Source organism: Mytilus edulis, chromosome 10 (assembly GCF_963676685.1).
Source record: "Mytilus edulis chromosome 10, xbMytEdul2.2, whole genome shotgun sequence".
NCBI classification, from domain to species: Eukaryota; Metazoa; Mollusca; class Bivalvia; order Mytilida; family Mytilidae; genus Mytilus; species Mytilus edulis.
In genome coordinates, this window is record NC_092353.1 from 69861865 (window position 1) to 69880530 (window position 18666).

General features: G+C 32.7%; 1 protein-coding gene across 1 annotated transcript; it reads left to right on the forward strand.

Moving 5' to 3' along the window:
- Window positions 1-1575: 1575 nt before the first annotated feature.
- LOC139492533 (uncharacterized) lies at window positions 1576-10499 on the forward strand. The gene is made up of 7 exons (XM_071280698.1): window positions 1576-1649; window positions 2417-2505; window positions 4959-5099; window positions 6087-6197; window positions 6808-7006; window positions 8392-8509; window positions 10276-10499. The coding sequence occupies exons 2-7, from the start codon at window positions 2437-2439 to the stop codon at window positions 10400-10402; spliced, it is 765 nt and encodes a 254-aa protein (XP_071136799.1). The 5' UTR covers window positions 1576-1649; window positions 2417-2436; the 3' UTR covers window positions 10403-10499.
- The last annotated feature ends 8167 nt before the right edge of the window (window positions 10500-18666 follow it).

Consider the following 18666-nt stretch of genomic DNA (forward strand, 5'->3'; position numbering starts at 1 on the left):
TCTTTCGGGGTTGTAAAATGATATATGTATCTTAATATACCAAAGCCTTGCATTTTATAAAAGATTTATACGCGCTGCATTTTTTAGCATGTTGAACCTGTTGTGCGGTGGTTGTCGTTTGTTTATGTTGTAATAGATATTTCTCGTTTTTTGTTTTTATATAGATCAGATCGTTGTTTTTTCTGTTAAAAATAGTGTACACTAGTCGTTTTTGGACCTTTATAGCTTGCTGTTCGGTGTGATCCAAAGCTCCGTGTTTAAAGCTGCAATTTGTTCTATAATTTTTAACTTTTAAACACTGTGCCTTGCATGGATGGGAGTTGTCCCATCTTCGTATATACATTAACAATTTCCTAATAACAGCAATCCACAAAGAGGTTCATGGTTGTATGTTACGGCAATTATACTTCTCAAGTCATATGAGTGATCGAATTCATTAATAAGATAAAACTATAACATAGTATGTTAGTACATAGATTCCTTATAACGATTCATTATCGGTAACTAACATGGTAACATCAAAATAACGAGCGTCATCAATTTTCTCAATACGAATGGCAGAAAAAATATCAGAGAAATACTTAAAATCTGTTGTTTTCCGATAAAAACAATACGTGTAAACTTATAAAGTACGATATAAACAAGTGTCGTGTAAAAATTAAAACCCAATTCAAACAAAAATTGCATCAGAGTTAATGTCAAAGAAGCTTATACATGTGCGATGTGAACTTCGACATTCTAATTGGATTCTTACCTATATAAAAAAAAAGAAGATTGGGTATAATTGTCAATGAGATAACTATCCACAAGAGACCAAAAGCCACAGAAATTAAAAACTATAGTTCAACATACGGCCTTCAACAATAGGTAAAGCCAATACCGCATAGTCAGCTATAAGAGCACCCAAAATGACAACGTAAAACAATTCAAACAAGAAAACTAACAGCCTAAACAATGAACGATAAACAAATATGTGACATATACAAAAACAACAACCACTGAATTACAGGCTCTTGACTGGGGACAGGCACATACATACATCATGTGGCAGGGTTAAACATGTTAGCGGGATCCGAACCCTCCCCTTACCTGGGACAGTGGAATATTACATATCAAATTATAATATCAAGGTATTAAACGGACAGCAGTCACTTTTAAAGTGTCATTTATAAAGATTTAGTGCAGGTGAATACACAGAATTTGTATATTCCTAAAACTGGTTTAGTGTTTACAGAACTCATCCAAATATCTGTTTATTTTGTTCAAATACCTTTTATAGGTTTGCTTTTCCTATAGGTTTGTCGTAAAATAAGATTTACAACATTCAAGAATGCAGTTTGCAACTTATAAAAAGTTAACAACTAATTTTTCAGTAAATTGTACATTTTTTATGTCAGTGATAGCCTTGGATTTGGTAAACACTTTAGAGAAAGTGATGAACTTGCAATCATACAATACTTGAAAGGTGTCTTCCTGGTCCAATAAACTTGATATCACGTTATACTGCCTCGAACGATTTGTGCAGAATTTCCTGATGCTTACGTGTCAAATTATTAATAGATTGAAGAAAACTATTTTGCATCCTTGATGGTAAGTATAAAAGTGATGGTGAGGCAGTCCATAATTCAGTAGTGACAAGGCTACAAAAGGTAAGCAATGTTTTTCCTTAAATCAAATAAAGGATGTACTTAGATGAAATGATGAAAATCAAGAATTTGAAGTTGAAACTATCAGCTTGAAAAGCGTTAATTAAAGATATAAATAAACTTAAATATTGATAGGTAATCGAGCTCCTTGTCGAGATATTATTTGAATTATAAAATATGGTGAGAAAAAGCTGACACGGACTTTTATCTTATATTTGCAATGACTGTGTTATTTGGGTCTCAAATCAACAGAAAGAAAATGGGGAATTTTGGTAAAGGCATTTTATGAGCTAGTATATATTATATGAAAAGATAAAGGGTGTTGTGGGGCAAAACATATAACCTTGTATTTTAGGAGAAAATAAGGCCAGCCCCTAAACTACTGCATGCTCGTGATTCTTTGTCTGGCTTGGGAATGCATTTCGTCCTCGTACTAAAATGTCAGCTATCCGTTAGTGCTTTAAGATTTTGCATTTAAATTTTTTTGGGGCCTCGATCATCATTGTAAAGACATTGATTATCAAAATGCTCATTTACTACAATAAAATTGTACCCTTAATGTCATTAATCCCTTTGTTAAAAAGCCCCGTTTTAAATGATGAATTACTGAATGAAAATAATCTTTATCACTTAATGATTTTCTGCTATTAGGACGTAAAATTTTTGAAAAATTAATCAAAAGAGAACTCGTTTTGGTTACTTAAAATAAATTAATGCGATGTGGGTAACTCAATAAGTTAATCCAATTTGTAATTTTTGTTTGATTACAGAGATCAACTTCACCAAAACAATGGGCAAAATAACGATCATTTTGATAAATGCTTTACTCCTGTCTGTTGTTACGGCTTACATGAACATGGTAGGTTTCTTTTTTTGTCAAATATTATGCATATATTCGATTGAACATACTTGTACTGTTGCGTTTTCGTGTCTTCTGTGTTGACTTGAGTTTATAATGATAAATTAACTGTTAACAAACTTTTATGTTTTTTAATACTTAGGCTTTTCTACCTCAGGAATAGATTACCTTAGATGTATTTGGCAAAACTTTTAGGAATTTTTGGTCCTCAATGCTCTTCAACTTCGTACTGTTTTTGACTTTTAACATTTTTTTATTCGAGCATCACTGATAGTCTTTTGTAGACGTAACGCACGTCTGGCGAGAATATAAAATGTCATTCCTGGTATCTATGATGACTTTATTAGACTCTTCTCTACGATTCTGATGTCATATCAATGAAATACTACAATCTATATATGTATATATATTCAACTTTGTTCCTCTATTGTCAAGTCCGATGTTTGGTTAGAAGTGACAAAAAAGACAACAAAACATTCCCGCTAAATCTCATTAGCACGTGTTATTGAATACATGCGCATGTAAGTTGTACGCGTACTAATAGTATTTAAAAGTACTGTTAGTACAATAATTTCCCACTATAATATCGGACAGTGTGAAATTATATTCATACAAAGTGTGTAAAGAAAAGGTCTAATATATGTTATTATTTTACCACATGACGGCGGAGTCATTTTTAGTTTACTACTCTTGAAATAACTGATTTAGATAATTTTACGTAATTTTCACTAACTACTATCAACAACACAAATAAAAAATTCTGTATTCCACTCCGATAAAAAAACAAAACAAAAAATGTAATGACAGGTGCACAGTGGTATATCGTTTGAGGTTTTCTGTAAGAGATTAATTAAAATCCAATAAATTACCTAGAAAGGATTACAGATAAAAGATATATCTTCTAATATGTCGGATATCATTTTTTCTACAACATAACTTAACAAATCATTCATATATTAAATGAAATAGGAATCTATTAGAGTAGTAAATCGGAGGTGATCCACTTTTATCTTATTGAAAAACTTAATGGCTATCCGGTTTTTAGACATTGAACATACCTAACTTTGAAATAGAAGTCAAAGGGAATTGATAAAATATTTAAGTTACCGGTCCTTTGGCTATCATGCAAAACAAATACAAATTCGTAGACAAATTTTCGAAAACATTTACGACTTACTGACCTTCCGCCTAGCAAAGAATTAAAAGCATGACAAAAATTTAACGTATGTATTTTAATATTTATTTGCGATTTAATGAAACTAATTTTATTTCAATAAAAAGTGAAATAATTTTTGTTTTAAAAATATAAATAAAGGCAACAGTAGTATACCGCTGTTCGGAACTCATAAATCGATAGAAAATAACAAATCCGGGTTATAAACTAAAACTGAGGGAAACGCATTAAATATAAGAGGAGAACAACGACACAACATTAAAATGTAACACACACGGAAACGAACGAAGCATTAGACAAAATCCGATGAGAATAACAAAATACATGAATTTTGGAAAGAAACGTACCGTGACACGTCTTATAGTGATGTGAATTCACTCTCAAATATAAGAAGAAACATACGACACAACTGAAACACAACGTTAAATGTAACACACACAGAAACGAACTATAATATAACAATGGCCATATTCCTGACTTGGTACAAGACATTTTTAAGGAAAAAAATGTTAGGTTTGAACCTGGTTTTGTGGAATGCCAAACCTCCGGCTGTAATGGCAATGTTAAATATAACATTAAAATGACAACATAACATTACAGGACAACAATACAAATAAATAGGAGAACATATTGGACAAAGAAACACACGAATAGTAGTTAACAAAAGGCACCAAGAGATTGTAAGAGATAGGATCGTAATGCATTTGTGTATCTTTTCTTAGCATTTGGAATTATTTGATATCTCAAATCTATATCAAATATGTTGGGTTTTTTTTTTTTGTAAATTAAAGGGAAATTCCTGACAAAAAATTAGTTGTAGTAGTTTTTTTTTTTTTTTATTGATTATAATTTTACTTAATTAAGTGCTAAATCAAAATGTGCTACTCAACTAATATTTTTTTTCTCTATGATATACCCTTTTGGTCTCGTCAACTTGACTTGTTTTATGTTTCATTACATAGTCTTACGTATAAGTTATGTTTATAAATAAAATAATATTTTTATATCTTTTTTAATTGGTAGAGCTTCCTACGTGTTTCTCGTTTCTCGTTTTTATATAGATTAGTCCGTTGGTCTTCCCGTTTGAATGGTTTTATATTACTAATTTCTTGGGGTCGTGTATAGCTTGATGTTCGATGTGAGACAAGGCTCCTTGTAGAAGGCCGTTCCTAGACCTATAATGGTTTACCTTTATAAATTGTTATTTGTGTGGGGAGTTGTCTCATTGGCACTCTTACCACATCTTCCTATATCTATCTACTGATTATTTTTATTTTAGAAATTTGGTTATAAAATAATTGAAGGGAAAGCAAGATATTTTGAAAACATTGAGACGAATCTGGAAAAGAATATAGTGAAAATTCACACTCCACCACATAACAATGTTATGGAGTCGTACCAAATTCAAGACTTTCTACAGGTTTGTAACGAAATGTTTCTCACAACTCTTGCATAATTACACTTATACGTATCAGGTAATTCTGACGCAGGAGTTTTGCTACATGTATTCGGTGTAATGATTAGATAATCATTTATCCAAACCATTGTCAAAATTCTTTTAACAACATCTTTGTAGAATTCCATTGTTAGATATTTCATGTATTCTTCATAAAAATAGTGCAAAAATGTGGAGTGGACAATTTAGAATCATAGGTCGAGGGATTGATGTCTGTTTAAAGTCTGGTTTCAAATTAAAAGTGTAATCAGGACGAGATGATGATATTGAGATATGAATATGAACCTGGTTTACACAACTCGGAGAACACAAGGTTTGTTACAAGTCGACATGATGAAATGTAACCCTAACTTAATTCTGACTACACGCCAAGCCAAGTAGTCTTTACGCCTCATGCCTAGCGGAAAAGCAGCAAATATCAATATTACAGTTTATAAAATTGAGAAAGGAAATGGTGAATATGTCAAAGCGACAACCACCCGACCATAGAGCAAACAACAGTTTGACCTGTGGGTGTTCGAAAACACGCCCTCTCGCACTCGACGAAGAAGATATGCAAGCAAAACACCACTGCGCAGGTTACACGAAGTAGATGAAACACTGGAAATATCACAACTGTAAAGATATATCACAACTTCAAAGACAAAGCGAACAAGGGTCAACAAAGCACGCATAGAAATCTATTTTTTACATAATAAAATGCCTGCACGAAGGCAGAAATATCACAGTTGGTATCCAATCGTTTGATGTGTTTGAGATTTGAATTTTGCCATTCGCTGACGGACTTTCAGTTAACATTTTTTCCCGGAGATTCCCTTTTTCCTATTAGTTTTTTTAACAACACAAACCCATCAAAACCGAGTATGGTTCCCATAGAACACGTCTTACTCTCGACGGAGTACTTACTCAAATACTAAGTGGTTCTTTTGAAATGGAAGTTTTTCGTTTCAGGGTAAGCAGCTGAAATGTCTTCCTTCCATAAATCAGTGTAGACTGAGAGATATAGATATGAAAAATGCAGCAGATGCTGGCCAGACTACAGAGGCGTTTATTCAAAGCTGGGTACTATAAAATATGAAGATATATAATCATAACTTGTATTATATTTATTAATTACATTGAGCAGGCAGTATAAAACCGTAGATGTTAACTTTTTCAATAGTGTGACATGTCTCTCATGTCCCTTATATGCATATTACATCAAAAGATATCTTCCAAGAAATGAATTGTATTGTTTTAAGTCGTCGGTAACATTACTTGAATTCCATCAACCCGATATAGTAAATTATAGTAATAATATGTAAAGAATATTACCATAAAAGTAAAATACCTGGACGTAAAAGATGTCTGCATGTTGATTGATATTTACGAATAACGTTTTTGTATCGATGATAAATTAAGTAAATGTTTTGACTAGTTTGTGATATCGAAAACCCTTGTGTAATCATTTTTCAGTAATACAGAGAACTATTTCGTTCAAACCAAATACCTTGTTACATACACGAGCTAACCGAACACATACATTATTAAATTATAGTCATACTCCATATTAAAAAAAATGAAAATAGCGATGTTTTTATTATAACTAACTACTAGTATAACAATATATATACCATTTGTGAGTGCGTTTTAAAATGTGTTGAAGAATATATTTTTTATCACCCCTAAATAGAACAAAGGTGATAATACCATCACTAATGAAAACTCTGAAGTTGTCACAGAATTGTACTATGCAAATTTTGATCAAGTTCTTGATGACAGTTCCCTCAGCGAATCGTTGAAAGAGTTTTATCAGGAGTTCAAATATCCTCTGTACACAGAAAGGAAGGTACCACATGATGCAGAAGTATATAATATGACACATGTTACAGGTGAATACTAAAATTAAACTTTTACGAAAAATCAAATGTTACACTGCGCGTATGAACAGTGGGTTAAAAACTTCTGAGAATATCACTAACCTTTATTAGTGTTTATGGCTAGTTTGATATTTACAAATAGGCTTCAAATGATAGATCACTAGAATGACCATATCATTGTATATTTTAATGCACTTTGGATGAAAATCGAAATGAAAATAGAAAATGACTTGAAAATATATTTCAATGGTAAAAACAGAGATCAGATATTATACAAAATTATCTATTTGTTAAATTGGTGTTTCAGAAAACATTTAATATAATTATTTGACTACTGCATGAATGTGTTTTTATCTGTTTTTATGCCCTATTTATGAGCATTATGTTTTCCGGTCAGTGCTTCCGTTAGTCTGTCCGTCCGTTCATTCGTCCGTGCGTCCGTTCGTCCGTACGTCTGTCCCGCTTCAGGTTAAAGTGTTTGGTCAAAATAGTTTTAATGAAGTTGCAGTCCAATCAACTTAAAACTTCGTACACAATGTGCCCTATGATGTGATCTGTCTAATTTTATGACAAATTAGAGTTTTTTACCCCATTTTCACGGTCCACTGAACATAGAAAATGAAAGTGCAGATGAGACATCCGTGTACTAGGTACTCATTCTTGTTTAAATCTAATATCATATATTGAAGCCTTATGTAAATATAGCTGTTTTACAAACCACGCCTCTTTTGGGGAGATATTTAATATTCAGCGAATTATTGTTTGTTAACATAGCTGATTCCCAGATATGATCTCTTTTCTCATCTCATAAAGACATGGTTTGGGAATGTTACCAGTATTGGTTCACACTCATAGCGGTGACATTGAATTCTGCGGACCACTTTAAGTGAAAGGGGGAAAAGGGGTAGGGGGTAGAATAACATTGAGCTCTTAGAAACTCGTCCATTTTGAAGTGTTGATAATATGCTGCAAGCCCTATGGTTTCACCTTTGAATTAAGTAGTAGTCAATATCAAACCTTCCTTCTACAATATAATTTTTACAAAACTTCATAGTAAAATTAGCACAGTTTTATCCGTAAAGAAAGTTCCAAATGGAAAATTGAATTAGTTATATATTACAGTATTGCAACCTACAAGATAATCAGCGAATCTGTACTGACAGTTATCTCATTTTAACGAGGATTCAAATTCATTACCTGGATACATCTCTTGCAAATTAGTGGAAAATTATTGTTATATAAGATTTCACGTTGATTTGGATATAATATGTGCATTTATTTATATGTTTAAAACACATTGTACAATTATCGTCTGTAATAGGTATCTATATGGTGTAAAAAAAAAAGCCCAAATCAAGATAGAAAATTATTTAAACTGACTTTTATTACTTTTGCAGGTGGTCGTGTTAAAAGGAGACTTACTACTTTAAGTTTGGACTGCAATGGCAAAGATACGAAAGTTCTTTATGGTATTAATTCATCATCTTCTTGCACACGTCTTAAATTGTGTAAAAAGTAAGTTACACATGACAATACTTTGGCAATTATCACATTTGTACTTTAGCCGTATTTGGCACAACTTTTTGGAATTTTGGATCTTCAATGCCTTACAACCTTGTACACGTTTGGCTTTATAAATATTTTGACATGAGCGTCACTAATGAGTCTAATGTAGACGAAACGCGCGTCTGGCGTACTAAATTATAATCCTGGTACCTTTAATAACTATTTTAGTCCTTATATGTTGACTTATTATTGGAGACGTTTTCGAATTATCTTTAACACTTTGAACATCTAGTATGAAACACCATTTGACATTATTAAATTCAACATATTTTAGACCCGAATACCACAAAAACTTATAATTGCATTGACGTTGCGCACGGTATTGGTGTCTCTTTGGAAAAAATGTGATAGATAGCTGGTTATTCCGATTCAAGCTCTTTTCCTTTACAATAAATATCCATGTTATGCATATCATTCGAAAGGAATAAACAACAGAAATCAATAATATAGATTAATTTGTGCTTTGTATATCTTGTAATGAAAAACTTTGCTCATTTCGATGCCTATAACGTCATTTAAAGGGTGTCCCGCTGTTACAATTTTGTCTTGTGCGTGTCTTTGAAATCACAATGCGAATTAAATAGTTAATGGAACGCTATATAATTTTACAAGTGTATTAAATACCTGTAACATAAAATGGTGTTAAAGACTTTCTTTGGAACAACGTCAAAATCATTGTTTTATTTGGAACGTCGTGTAACGCTGAGTGGCCCTGATATCGTGCATAACGTCATTACATTCTAACACTAAATTAATTTTTGTTAGTACTTATAGAAATATTACACTTTCTGTTTTCTGTTAAAAGATTTAAAACCTCAGCACATACTCATGATACTTGTTGTTTTCTTTTGTTGTTTTTCGTTTGGTATTTACTTGACTTAAGGATTATGTACCCTTGTGTTGATTCAATGCTAAACATATGGAAATTTTATAGAAAATCCACAGACTTTGTCCTTGTACTCTCATATTTGACAATTTGGTGACTGATAGATATAGGATTATTGCATGCAATGCAAGCAATGATTTCCTTAAAACAAGTTTTTTAATGTAGTTATTGGTTAAAACAAATGTAAAAATAGACCAAATAGAGTACACCTTTTAGGGTGCACTCGACTTCAGTGACTCAGCACGAGGAGTTTTGGAATTTACAGGTTGCTTAGAACTTTTTGTAAAAATTAAAACGCAAGCACATCATAGAAAAGCAAGTGAGTAATCTATGTTTCAAATTTTATAACAAAAATCTCTTTATTAAAGGCTGTTGATTTTCTATAAAAAAATCTCGTGGCTTATTTGCCACAAGGTACTCTTTTTCTATTAAATGCAATAAAACAGTAAATGATAATGCTTTGCATCAAGTTTCCCCTTGGAATGTGTACAAAATGGCCTATCTCTTTTATTCATTATATCTGTAGTTTTGATACTATTGAAGTTTGAAAAGTTCGTACAAAAATGGCTACAGAAGGGGTCATAAACCCTAAATTTATAAAGATTGAATTACTATCCCGTGTGTCTATTTCAACTTGTTCTGAAAACTTAGTACTAATTACGAACCTCCGAATTTCTTAACAAAACATTCTCTAGGAATCAGAAATTATGTGTTTAACGGTAGATTTGTTCATTGTTCTCGTGAAATTCTACGATAATTTTTGACCGCTGAGCTCACTGTTACCATGTTTTATGATATCATTTGAGAAGTGAAACATTTGTTATTTCAGAGTAGGAGTATATTTGGTGAATTGTGGCAATAGACATTTAACTGCACCAGGGGTTTATCAATGCGTATGTTGTAGTTGGGTAACTAACATCAATTCGAAATACTGTCGTTGTGCTGAGATAGTGTAAAGTGATAGATTAATAAAGGAACGAATTGTGGATCACCTGAAATAACAGGAAAAAAAGCAAAATATTTTTAATCTGAATAAAATACCTATGCAACTTATGTTTTTTTTCTTTCTGATCATTCATTAACATAGATATTTTGTAACAACTTTAATCTCCTAGTCTACGAAAATGAAATTCAATATAAAAATAAAATAGCGGTATCTTATATAGGAATTCATGGCGGTATCCTATATTTGAATCTATAGCGGTATCTAATACAGAAATGTAGTTGACTTCAATTATATATATGTCAATGTAAGCAATTGTAGGTAACCATACGTCATTAAACAATGACAAAACCCCAAGCCATATAGTTGGCTTTAAAAAAAATTGACATAAAAAACCTAGTTTACTGTTACAACCCCCCCCCCCCCCCCCTTTATGGTATAACAGTACAGCATAAGAACAACCTATATACTTAAGTTGAAAAGAGCGTATCTAATTTGATCGGACAAAAAAACAGACCAGAAATGGCAGCATAAATATACATCTTGTGATGAAAATAAACTGATCTGATGAGGTCTAATGAAGATGCTTTTATTGTGCTGCTAGTGGTACCCGTTTATGATTTCAATATAAAAAAAAAGGATCAGGCGTAGAAGATATTGTGTATAGTCACATGATTTATGTGTCTATTGGTAGATAGCATACATAAAAATTCATATTAATCGAAGACTCTTATAGATCGTTTTGTTAGGAACATGTTGAGCCATGCAATCTAGTATTGGACCATCAATACCATAACTTTCGAGTTTGGCTATTAGCCCTTTGTGCGGGACCGGTTCGAAGGCTTTAGAGCAATCTAGTATTGTATATCTGTCTGCAGGCCTTTGTCATGAAGTTTATGTTAGATGAATGCGGATCCCAATAGATCAAGGAATTGTTGCATGTACAGTCGGTATTGCCAATGTTATTTCAACTGATCGGGCGGAGCTAACATTAACGTTTTAATTTGCATAAGGACAGTCTATTTGAAGATGTCCGGTTTCATAAGAATAATGACCGTTATAATTATAATTGATTTCTAATTACTATCAGTGTCACCAAACGTATATACAAATGAACTGGGTGAATGATATGGGACGAATAACTGGACTCTTCATTCATGAGTTTATCCTTTCGACCATACCGAAACACTTGTATATAGATTGAGCGGTCTTAAATAAGCGAACCGGTTAAACCCCGCCCAGTCAAGTGAAATAAATCAAGTAATACCTGGCCAAAAGTATTCGTCACCTGCATTTTTTTGCTATATATTTCATATAAAAACACACTTTTTCAAAATAATATTTTGAATGCATTTATTGTTGGATTTTTACCAAAAAGGCTTTAAAAGACGTAGAATTGTCTATAGCATGTTTTTTTTTTAATTTGGTCATAGTTTTGTCGTCAGGTGTTTTTGTTTTCTCTCGATGTGAACTTGAACACATACATTAAAATTTCAAGTAGTCTCATATTTGATTGAATATATATGGCGAATTTCTGAATAGAAAATTATATTTGTGTTTATTTTGTGAAAATTATCCACAATAAAAATCGAACCAAATAAACAATTAAACATAGGCGGATCCAGGGGGGTCTTGCTAAACGGCGGAAACGGAAACGCAACGGAAAACGCAACGGAATACGGAACGGAAACAGAAAGAATCAACATCTTTTCTTTTTGGTTATTTTATCTACATAGGCATGTTTTATATAGTATTACTTATGTTAACAAGAAAAACAAACCAAACCAAACAACACAAAAAAATCTTAATATAGGCCTACAAAAGATTCACATCGGCCTCGATTCTATAAATAGAATGTGAAGTAATAAACTTTTGTGGAAATCCTTTGCATCATTTTTTTTTAATTGCCTTGAATCAAGATTAGTGTTGTAATGTATCTTGTTGCTTTTTTCTGCATTGGTGAGTTTCGTTGTATCTTTTCTTGTATAATGGAAAGAAAACGTAAAAGAGACCTAATAGGACAATGGTGTATTGACAAAATCCGATATGGAAAACCAGGTTACTAGACTATTTCAAGATTCAAGATTTTATTGTAAAGCAACGCTCAGACACATATATGTGTAACACGAGGTACATATATATAATGATAAACATGATTTATAATACAAAGGTAACATTAGAAAAAATAAAATAAAAAAAAAAACAATAAAATAAAATAAAAAAAAATAAGACAAAAAAGAAATAATTCATACAAATTACTATACACATCACAATAAGTTATTCAGCTTTCTGATTAAAGATGCCACCTGTCTATATAAATTAACATTGCAGTAAGATAACATTACAGATAATTTCTGCTTACTTGGATGCTTCGTATAATAACTAGGGATATGTTGTTCTCTAAAAAATAACCAGTTGAGGAGACTTGCATATAAAAAGATAGTGAAATTCGTCTCCTACACTTTCTTTACATATGTGACATTTTCGGTCATAGAAACTTGTATATACTTTATTTTATGTAAAACAAGAATGTGTCCAAAGTACACGGATGCCCCACTCGCACTAACCTTTTCCATGTTCCATGGACCGTGAAATTGGGTAATTATCTAATTTGGCATTAAAATTAGAAAGATCATATCATAAGCAACAAGTGTACTAAGTTTCAAGTTGATTGGACTTCAGCTTCATCAAAAACTACCTTGACCAAAAACTTTAACCTGAAACTCCCACTTTCATTTTCTATGTTCAGTGGACCGTGAAATTGGGGTCAAAAGTCTAATTTGGCTTAAAAATTAGAAAGATCATCTCATAAGCAACAAGTGTACTAAGTTTCAAGTTGATTGGACTTCAGCTTCATCAAAAACTACCTTGACCAATAACTTTAACCTGGACGGACGAACGGAACCACAGACGGACGGACGGACGGACGGACGAACGGAGCCACAGACCAGAAAACATAATGCCCCTCTACTATCGTAGGTGGGGCATAAAAATGACAAAATCTCTCACTATACAAAGCCTTTCTCACCCTTTTACCATACTCAAGGATTTGTATAGTAAATTCTTGCAATACTGAAGTATGCTGTTTGGTATTTACATAGGAAAAGCATTATATCTCCTAGAATTTAAATCAATAAATACGAATTGATGTGCAAAAAATGGCGAACAATTAGTAGCCTAGTACATGGATATATATACGATTTGCACAGTGCCCGCCCCAAATTAGTCGTAGTCATGTCCTAAGTTTTTCAAAATCAACGCTGCTTCAAATATCATGTCGCTTAGTTCTTCTCTGAAAATTCAATTCCTCTTAATTTTGCATAGTCTGCTATGAAAGGACCCGAAATGACAATGTAAAACAATTCAAACGAGAAGTCTAATTTTATGTATTGAATCCATATTCTAATTTTGTTCTAGCACATATATTCTTAAGTTATTATGTCTTTCCATTTTGGATGTAACGGTTATATTGTAATGTTATTGAATATATGTCTTTTAGGAAGTCGCCTTATATTTTTGGTTAAACTTTGCAACGATTACCATTGGTGTATCTAATTTAAAAACTGTGTTAGACAAGTCAACCCTGTCAGCCAAGTTAAATTAAAACATAGAGATAAAATGCAAGTGCTGTCTATTAAGAAACGCTATGAATAACGAAAACCTTATGTGAAAAACATGTCTTATCTGACATCGGACTCGGACTTCTTTTAAAATGAGTTTTACTGTGTGTATGGTTCATATGTGTTTCTTTATTCTACATAGGCTAGAGGTATAGGGGGGAGATGGGGGGATCTCACAAAACATGTTTAACCCCGCAGCATATCTTTGCACCTGTCCAAAGTCAGGAACCTCTTGCCTTTGTTGGTCTTGTATATTTTTTTTTAATTTAATCTCATATACGTTTTGGAGTTTAGTGTGACGCCCATTTGCACTGAACTAGTACAGAATTTTATTTAGGGGCCAGCCGTGATACCACCTCCAGGTGCGGGATTTTCTCGGCGAAGACATTGGTGGACTTCGGATGTTATCTGCTCTTTGGTCGGGTTGTTGCCTCTTTGACATACTCCCCGTTTTCATTCTAAATTTTATAAGAATGTTCTACCTATTAATGTCTATTCACGTGAAAAACAGTCAAAGACTTCTTACAGGAGTTATCGACCTTATATGACGAATTTTCTCACTTGCATATTCGCCTGTTATGTTGAAATGTATGGTAAATAGATAAAACTTTTAATAGCAACAATTACCAGCAAGACAAGATCTATTCAATTTCATAGTTCTTTATTTTCCCCATTAAACTCCGTCTAATAATATAAAAGTTTCTTTCCGTTTCCGTTTCCGTTCCGTTTTCCGTTTCCGCCGTTTAGCAACACTTGGATCAAGGGGGCTTAGGTGGGAAAAAATGACCCCAAAATATTTTTTGAAAAAAATAATTTTATATACAATATATAGCGAAAAATCTCAAGTGATGAATACTTTAATAATATGGCCACACTGTAGATCTAAACTCTAAAACAAACTTGTTTCAAACATTTACTTGGACTCAATTTCTAACTCGAACTCGAACACACTTTTTTTTCAGGGGAGGTTAGCACATTTCCCGCCAACCATCCGTTTCACATCTGCTGCAGATAATATTTTGACACCATGGCTGCATTTTGGTTTATGCATATGATGCATGTAAATAGAAAACAACATTTGTTGAAGATAGAGTATGCCCGATCAAGTAGATCGCAGTGTAAATGGTTATTGGGTTGTGATAAAATAGCTGAAGGTACTTTTTATAACTTTGAAAGATTATATATAGCAGTTATCTAAATATCATGTCTTGAGAGACGTTTCGACTTTCGGTCACACAACCAGTTTGACCACAGGCACATGTCGTTTCGGCCAACCCACAGAAACAGTTAGGTCATATTCGATTCTTCTTATAAAAAAATGCAGACCAGGCGTGGATAGTCCAATACAGTCATTTATATATATATAAAAAAGGGGGGGGGGGTATTAACCCAGGAGAAAGGGGGTTCAACCACATGTCCCTATTCAAGTGCATAATATTGATTGTCCAAAAAAAAAAGTGGGATTGCAACCTCCACCTTCTTTCAAGAGCCTATATGATATAAACCTATTGATTAATTGGCCTTTCAAAGTTTCAGTGGCGGATCCAGAACTTTTTATGAGGGTGGCGTGGGCACTCCAGTCATGTTTCAGGGATTCCCTACATAAGCATCAAAATTTTTCCTCCCTGGAACTGCCTATACCTTTGGCTCAACAACTAGAAATCTCAAGAAAACCCTCGTCATTTAATAACATGATTAATACCATATTCATTACTTTAAACAGTTACAGTCCTGTAGCCGCCGTCACATAAAATTGGGACCATGTTATTGGTTGAAAATTTTTAAACCAACAACCTCATTAACTGTAACTGTGAGAGTGAAAATAATTCAATGAACACTATATACTGTAAATTAAAGTTGGCCCTTTCACAGTAATTTTAGCCATATAAAATATGGGGTGCAGATTTTAATAATCAATGGAGGTGCAAATGGTTGAAAAAAATATGTGAAAACGAATTTTGAAAAAAATCATAACATACAAATTATTTTATTTTACTAATCCCATACTAGGGCAGAATAATTACAGTTTAATTTGTATGACTACAAGACATTTGACATCAGACTTAACATGATTTGAATCATTGAGTTTATTAAATCATTGAGCATATCTATACTATTAAACAAGAAGACCTCATTTTGTGTGTCGCTTCTCTTCCTTCCACGATAAATTAATCATCATGCATCTGTGTTCTATAGGTAACATGCATAGTCGCATTTGTCATCCATTCTTATGATTATTCAGATTGAGATAGATATATATTTGGAGAAAAACGACAAAAAAGGAGTCCGTATATTGATTCCGATATCAGACTGACTTTTAGTCATATTTAGACTTCCGGTTTGAAACATGCACAAGTACAACCAATCGTATGATAGATAACAAAAATGAAAAATAAATAAGCCAATCAGAGCATTCTCCATATCATGGTGTTAAGATCGCAAGAACCACAACTATTATACCTCCTTAGACAGGACAATTATTTTTTGCGTTTATCTACACTACGATTATACGGCTTTAATATATAGACTCTCTGTATTCTGTCTACTGTTTTCTTTGAAATGTTTACTATTTAAAAGGGGTCATACCAGTTGCATATAATTGAAATAAGTAAAACATGTGGAAAAAAGAATGTGTCCGTAGTACACAGATGCCACATCGGCACTATATTTACTGATTTTCAAGTTGATTGGACTTCAACTTCATCAAAGACTACCTCGACCAAAAACCTTAACCTGAAGCGGGACAGACGGATGGACGAACGAACTGTATATGCCCGCGATTTCGCGGGTGTGTTCTAATATACATTTAAAACGGAAAAGAACTGTATTCAAAACTGGTGAATAAAACTCTGCAATATGGATATATTCCACCTGGAACACAAATTTTTTATACAATAATAGAAATATAATAAAGGCCCGTGAAAGTTAAAGGGGAAAAGGTCTAAGGATGCACACCTCTGAGGTGGGATTTAACTTTTATCTTTACCTGATTTTTGGGTTAATATGACTAAAAAATGATTGGTGAAGAAGAAATCATGTGTTGTTGCACTTCTTTTTTGCTGTCTCCGGTTAACTTTTACAAAAATCTTTTTCTGTAGGTTCAGTATTTTTGTGATTTTACTTTTTTCTCTGAATCTGATGGCCCAAATTTAACCAAACTTTGCCACAATTATCACTAGGGTATCTAGTTTATATAGTGTGTCCAGTGACCCCGTCTCCCAACCAACATGGCTAAAAATAGAACACAGGCCTAATGGGTAAAATGCAGTGTTTGGCTTATATCTCTGAAACTATAGCAATTCTGTCAAAGGGATAAAAATGTTCTGACATTAGGTTAAGATCTGTCCGCGCTGAAATTTTAAGACGAATCCAACAACCAATTGTTGGGTTGCCAGTGATATTGTTGTCTTCTTTCAAAACTACCTCTACCATTTTTTATTGGTAAAAATGCATATTTTTTATTGAAATTGGGAAATTTGTATATTTTATTCTAAACACATTTCCTATTTTTTGCTGACCTTTGCTGTCTTTTTTGCACTGTTTTTTCATGTATATTTTGGTTGTCAGATATTTTCAACCTGAAAGTTACTTTTCCGAGAGTGGAAAGAAACAGAAGCAATAATGATACGTTATGCATTAAAAACCACACGTGTTACAAACACCATGATGATTCTGATCAGAAAACCGGATCTCAAAAGTGCTTTCTAATATCAAAATAATAACATGAATACGATATTTACAAACATTACTACCAATGCCATCACTGTTTGGGGAAAATGTAAAACTTTTTAGGAGGAATTTAAAGACATTTTTTTTAGTAATTGGGAATTTTCTCTAGGGGTAAAAGCCGAATTTCGGCTGTAATTTGTGGCAAACAATATCACTGGTTGCTGCCCCTGAATTGGTAATTTTAAGGAAATTTTGCAGTTTTTGGTTATCTTGAATATTATTATAGATAGAAATAAACTGTAAACAGCAATAATGTTAGGCAAAGTAAGATCTACAAATAAGTAGGCATGACCAAAATTATCAGATTTAGATTTATCTGCCCTGAAATTTTCAGACGAATCTAAAATCTGTTGTGGTTGCTCCCCCTGAGTTAGTAATTTTTTTGAAATTTTCATACTTATCTGCCAACTTTTCAAAATGTCCATGGTGGTTTTGCGTGCAAGGTGGCTGTCATAGTCCAAAAAAAAAACTTCAAAAGGGCCTTCAAATACATTTTAATGTTTTGGTTTTTTTTTTTGGCTTCTTCATACTATTACAAGCCTAATGCCATTGTAAATTAATTGTTTTGTTTAGAATTGTGGACAAAATTGCTCTTTAAAAATTTCAATTTGGGAGCCTCCATGGGGGAAATCCCCTGCAAATAGTGACAGTTGGCAGGTATGAATTTTGCAATTTTTTATTATCTTAGATATCTAATACTTATAGTTATGATTTTAACCTTATTTTACATGATTTCCAAAGCATCAGTAAGTACAGGTGAGCGACACAGGCTCTTGAAAACCTCTACTTTTCAATTATTACCTATTTTCATGATTTTGATCTATAAACTTGGAAAAAATTCTCAGTTTCACATTTATACTTTTTTTCATACTTTCACTTGAAAGATGAAGTGGACCAATCTGAATAAATCAAACTAAAATAACTTTCA

Coding starts and splice junctions, on each gene's coding strand:
- LOC139492533 (XM_071280698.1), top strand. CDS start 2,437: ATGGGCAAAATAACGATCATTTTGATAAATGCTTTACTCCTGTCTGTT. Junction 6,198..6,807: donor AGGCGTTTATTCAAAGCTGG/GTACTATAAAAT, acceptor ACCCCTAAATAG/AACAAAGGTGATAATACCAT. Junction 7,007..8,391: donor TAATATGACACATGTTACAG/GTGAATACTAAA, acceptor TTACTTTTGCAG/GTGGTCGTGTTAAAAGGAGA.